The sequence below is a fragment of the Ruditapes philippinarum genome, unplaced genomic scaffold (genome assembly GCF_026571515.1).
Source record: "Ruditapes philippinarum isolate M1 unplaced genomic scaffold, ASM2657151v2 ctg3099_1_1_1_1, whole genome shotgun sequence".
NCBI lineage: Eukaryota > Metazoa > Mollusca > Bivalvia > Venerida > Veneridae > Ruditapes > Ruditapes philippinarum.
In genome coordinates this window covers 301,367-307,127 of record NW_026856147.1, presented here as the reverse complement: position 1 = coordinate 307,127, position 5,761 = coordinate 301,367, and the positions used below count along the sequence as shown (strand labels likewise).

The window sequence follows — 5,761 nt, the reverse complement described above, 5'->3', positions numbered from 1 at the left end:
TTAATAAAAGATTTTATATCTTCAAAGAAATATTTTTGTAAGAGAAATCTTATAATGTTTTTGTAGATTTCTCATTGATAAGCTATAATAGTTTTTCTAAATATCTTTGAATAAACTTGTGCATTTTAAATCATTTATTACATTGCCATATGATTTTGAGGCTTGTAAGTTCTATATACAGTGAACAGTAAATTATAAGTTATAAATATACTTGCACAAGGGTTAAGCATTTCAGTAAATATAGTGGTTAGCCATAGGTTGGTAGATAATTTAATGAGTGTTAATTATGTTGTTAAAATATGAAACTTTGTTATTAATTTATGAGCATGTTCTGATTGCTTTAGATTTAACAGACAATTAAATTGATTATACTTTATCAAGTGCTTGTCTTTTGTCATTGTGTACAAAAATAGATTTTAATTATTATTTACCCATACTGGTTGAGACCCCCCTTTATTGAGTACTGAAGTCCATAGCCCATTTGTTTGCCCTTCACCCTGAAGCCTAAGTCCTGTATCCCGACAATATTGCAAGGGACTCGGAGCATTGGGATAACCAGCCTTGTGAACTGAACAGTATAAGTGGAGCTGATACCAAGGTCGAGCACACATACACTCAGTCATCCTGACACTACATTGCCTAAAGCATATTGTATTTTGCAATACCAAGGCCATCAGGACGCAAGGACCGCTAGCACGTAACATATATTTAATAAGTGGAGCTGATATCAAGGTCGAGCACTCACACACTCGTTCATCCGGACACTAAATTGTCTATAGCATATTGTGTTATACAATACCAAAGCCATCAGGACGCCAGGATCGCTAGCGCGTAACATATTTTTGGTGTCAGAAGTGGTATCCTTGATTTTTAAAGGATCCAGTGATACAAACCCGCACGCAAGAGCTCGATATGATGTAAAATTATATACCAGGGGATAATGAAGGGGAGGTATTTTTTCGACGACAAGATCATGAAGGATCAACCCATAGCGGATTGTCTAGAGCGAGCAGTTTACGAACATTGTCCGACAACGAGGGGTCTTTAACAATTCGGCCATATGAAGGACAAGCGACAAATCCAGGCGCATCAAAATATACAGATGCTGCGGCAAATACTTCACCATTTGTCGCAACTGATCAGTAACAAGCAGGGTCTGATAGAATGATTAACGAAATAACGGGGGTGCTGAAAGAGGTGGTCGTCGAACTTAAGAACTTGAAGCACCCAGCTCAGCAAAATGGAGTCCCCACTTCTATTCATCGACAAACCGATCCAGGTCGAAGAGATTACGAGCTTCATAGGCGCCAAGACCGTAATACTTGGAATGATCATCAGTATCCCTACGGGAGAGCTGAACCAAGAAGATATGGGCATGATTATAATTTCAACTCGGCGGAGCCCATGATGGATGTTGCTCCCAGAAGACCTTACGCGAGGGAAAGCGTGATCCAATCAGATAGGAGGTATGCGTCCAGAGCTAGGTTGCCAGATACAGTAAAGATACCATCATTTACAGGTTACCGGGGCACATTATAAGACTATGAAGAGCTTGTTAGAGAGATGAACAATCGATTTCGTGTAGTTGAAACTACCCGATCCTTTGCAGCCAAGATTAGTCGCAGAAATCAGAAGTCAGGAGAGAATGTCGAAGATTATGCAGCTGACCTGAAAATCATTTACGATAAAGCTCATGGGTATCGCGATAGGCGAACCAGGGAAGAAGACCTAGTCAGGAGGTTTCTTGATGGACTTCGCGATGAAGAGGTACGGTTCGAAATTGAATTCCATAAGGAGCCCGAAACAATTGACGAAGCGGTATACAATGTTGTCAATTTTGTGCAGACACAAAACAGTGTAGGCTCTGACAGGAGATATAGGGCTGCGAGGCGTGCAATACAGAAAAGCGAGGACTCAGATATCGACTTTGGAAGTCCGAGCGAGAAGTTTTGTAGGGTTCCGGAGAAAGTACTGCCATGGTCTAGACCTCCGACTGAAAGCGATAGAAGTCAATCAACCAGTAGCAGTAGTCGGCAAGTCCAAAATAAGCAGGAGGAGATTTTGACTAGCATTTTGGAAAGACTTGATAGGTCGGAAGGGACAGGTAGATCTGCAGCTCAGCAGCCTAAAAGAGACCAGTTACCCCAAAGCAGTAACTCAGTGGAGTGTTATTTCTGTCATGCCATGGGGCACAACGCGAGGAAATGCCCTCAAAAGAGACAAAGGGTAATGTTGGGCCTTCGCATAATGTGAAAACAAGTGAAGGTACGGGTCAAAATGGTTCCGGTAATAAAGTGGATTTAAACTTCAAGGGACCAGCACCGGTGGCCGGGAGGCGGTCCAATTAGAGATAGAAGGCCATAATAGTATGGGGGCGTGGAAGAAACTGAGGATAAAGTAAAGTTAGGGAGGAAAAATAGGACTGCGAAGCGAAGGTTAAGTGAAGATTTGTATGTAAACGGATCCATACAAGGGGTTAACATCCTGTTCACAGCGGACACAGGGGCTGTCAGGACTGTGATATCTCCTAGGGTGTTCGAGGCTATGGATAAGGGCGTAAGGCCTTAGTTAATTAAGTCTGGTAACTTTCGCGGAACAAATGGCTTACCGATAGAGGAGTACGGAAAGGCTGAATTTACTTTGAAGCTCGGCAGTTACGAGCTTACTCATGAGGTTGTCGTGGCTGACATCGAGGATGATGTACTTCTTGGGTTTGACATTCTCATAGGTGGAGAGAAGGGACCGGCTGACCTTCTCTTGAGTAAAGGTTTGATAATAATTCAAGGGGTAGAAATACCATGCCAAAAGATTGGTGGGATGAAAGGGCCTAGGCGAGTGACTGTGGCCGATGATATAAGCCTTCCGGGTAGAGCTGAGACAAAAGTTGATGTTTTTGTCGAGAGGCTTGAGTATGATGATCTACTGAGGAATTGCGAATATCTAGTTGAACCAAATGAACATTTCTAAGAGCGATATGATTTACTGATGGCCTCAATACTGATCGATATTTATAGCGGTCCCACCTGTAAGGTGCAAATAATGAATCCTTTTCCGGTAGATGTAACTTTGAAGCAGGATGCTTGAATTGGCGAGGCTGAGCAAATTGAGAGGATAGTGAGCGTGCTAGCGGAGAGAAAGCTTGATGATGAGGAGGAAAACCTGAATAGAGTTCGAAGAGTGGGTCCGAAGGAGAACAGTGATCCGGGTGTAAGGGCCAATGCCGAGGAGATGAAAATAGGTGATGTACCAGTCCACCTATTGGGCCTTTATGAGAAAGCGACAAAAGGCAAAAGCACCCATGAGAAGGTTCGGGTTAAGAACCTCCTGTGCAAGCATAACGATACATTTCCTAAGGATGACTGGGACTTGGGAGTTACTTCATTGGTCGAACATTCCATTGAAACGGGTGACGCAGCGCCAGTTAAGCAGAGACCAAGACGTGTGCCCTTGGCATTTGCTGCAGAAGAAAAGGCCGCGGTTGAGGACTTGCTAAAGAAAGGCGTCATCCGGAAAAGCACTTCGCCTTGGGCGAGCCCAATTGTATTTGTGCGTAAGAAGTCTGGTGCTGTTCGTCCGTGCGTGGATTATAGAAAGGTTAACGCACTTGTCAAGCAAGATGCCTTTCCACTGCCTAGAGTCCAGGACTGCCTGGATGCAGTGGCAGGTATGAGCCTCTTTAGTTCTTTTGACTTGACCTCGGGTTACTTTCAGATCCCCCTCAAGAAGGAAGATATTCCCAAGACCGCCTTTACATGCAAGTATGGACTGTTTGAAATGACCAGGATGCCGTTTGGCCTAAGCAACAGCAGCAGTACTTTCCAAAGGACGATGGAATTGGTACTGAAAGATCTTCAATGGCAAACTTGTCTTGTGTATGTCGATGACATTATTGTCTACAGTGCCAGCTTTGATGAACATATGTGTCGTGTTGATACGGTTCTTTCAAGAATAAATAGTGCGGGATTGAAGCTTCGTCCGGAGAAATGCCATCTGCTTCAGACCGAAGTAACCTTCCTTGGTCATATAGTATCTAAGGATGGCGTGAGACCTGACCGGACAAACGTCGCAAAGTGGCGGACTGGCCTAGGCCATCAACTGCTAAACAAGTAAAGCAGTATGTTCCGACCGCGTCTTATTACAGGCGCTTTATTAAAGACTTTGCGAAGATTGCCAAGCCGTTGACAGAGTTAACTAAAAATGATACAGTGATCAATTGGACCTCTGAGTGCCAAATGGCCTTTGAAACTTTAAAGGCAAAGCTCACAGGTGCTGACATCATGGGCTACCCTTTAAATGAAGGAGGAGACTTTTACCTAGATGTGATTCGTCGGGGTTGGGCAGGGAGGAGTGTTGTCACAGCTGCAGTCTGGTTGTGAAAGAGTCATTCCCTATGCCAGCAGGTCAATGATCAAGGCCGAGCGTGATTATTGTGTAACGGAAAAGGAGTTGCTTGCTGTAGTGTATTACATTCTGTATTTCAGGCAATATTTGCTAGGTAGGAAATTTATCGTGAGAAGTGATCGCCAAGCCCTAGTATGGTTATTTAGCCTGAAGAACCAAGTAGGAAATCGCAAGGTGGATAGAGATACTCGCCGCGTACCAGTTTTCGATCCAGTACAGACCTGGTCGACTTCAATCACATTGCGATGCACTATCCAGATGCGAAGATCCAAGGGCATGCACTTGCAGCGAAATTGATACTAGTGAGCCATTAAAGTGCAGGCCTTGCAGTAAATGCCGTAGGCGGGCAGATCTAATGGAGTTGTCCTGGCCAGAGTTAATAGATAAGCCATTATGAGGTCAAGTTAAACAGGAAAGCATATCTCAAAAGCCAGACACGTCCATGGCACAGGTCAGGGCTACGGTTGACAAGAAGGTAGAAAGGCACGTGCCGTGGGCAGAAACAACCAGCGCGCAAGAGGTCGCAAAGCAACAGGAAATTGACCCAGATATTGCGACAGTATAATTATAAGGCAATGACAAATACGAAGCCAGGCAGTTCACAAATGGAGTCCAGGCGCCATGCAGCCAGACATTATGTGATGATCTGGGACTCTTTAGTGCTGTATCGTGGGGTTTTGTGCAAAAAGTTTGAGAAGCAAAATGGCACAGATATATACATGCAGTTAATAGTTCCGAGTTCGATGAAAAAACAAGTGCTAAAGCATGCTCATGAAAATTTATTGGCAGGTCACCTTGGTACCAAGAAGACCAAACACAGAATCTTACAAGGCTATTACTGGTTTCAACTGAAGGATGATGTCAAGCTCTTTGTCAGGGGTTGTGATATTTGTGCCGCCAATGCAGATCCAAAGAAGACACCAAAGGCTCCAATCGGGCAACTACCAAGTGGAGCTCCCTGGGACGTGCTTGCCATCGACTTTATGGGTCCTTTGCCGATAACCGAAAATGGCAACCGATATGTTGTGGTGCTCACTGACCACTTCGCGAAATATGCCGAGGTGTTTCTGGTTCCTTCTCAGCAGGTTGATGTTTGTGCATTGAAGATTGCAAATGAGTTCATTGCTAGGTGGGGATGTATATATATATATATATCTATATACAGTGAACAGTAAATTATAAGTTATAAATATACTTGCACAAGGGTATAGCATTTCAGTAAATATAGTGGTTAGCCATAGGTTGGTAGATAATTTAATGAGGGTTTATTAAATTGTTAAAATATGAAACTTTGTTATTAATTTATGAGCATGTACTGATTGCTTTAGGTTTAATAGAAAATTAAATTGATTTTACTTTA

General features: G+C 43.4%; 1 protein-coding gene across 1 annotated transcript; it reads left to right on the top strand.

The window, feature by feature from the left end:
• Nucleotides 1-1,563: 1,563 nt before the first annotated feature.
• On the top strand, nucleotides 1,564-4,698 carry LOC132745582 (uncharacterized). The gene is made up of 4 exons (XM_060734529.1): nucleotides 1,564-2,226; nucleotides 2,647-2,883; nucleotides 3,094-4,106; nucleotides 4,482-4,698. The coding sequence occupies exons 1-4, from the start codon at nucleotides 1,564-1,566 to the stop codon at nucleotides 4,696-4,698; spliced, it is 2,130 nt and encodes a 709-aa protein (XP_060590512.1).
• The last annotated feature ends 1,063 nt before the right edge of the window (nucleotides 4,699-5,761 follow it).

Bases quoted from the DNA above. Each gene is read 5' to 3' on its own strand.
- LOC132745582 (XM_060734529.1), top strand. From the start codon at position 1,564: ATGAACAATCGATTTCGTGTAGTTGAAACTACCCGATCCTTTGCAGCC. The intron at 2,884-3,093 runs GTTGATGTTTTT...TGAATTGGCGAG, and splicing joins CGGGTAGAGCTGAGACAAAA to GCTGAGCAAATTGAGAGGAT. The intron at 4,107-4,481 runs GTAAAGCAGTAT...TCTGTATTTCAG, and splicing joins GGCCATCAACTGCTAAACAA to GCAATATTTGCTAGGTAGGA.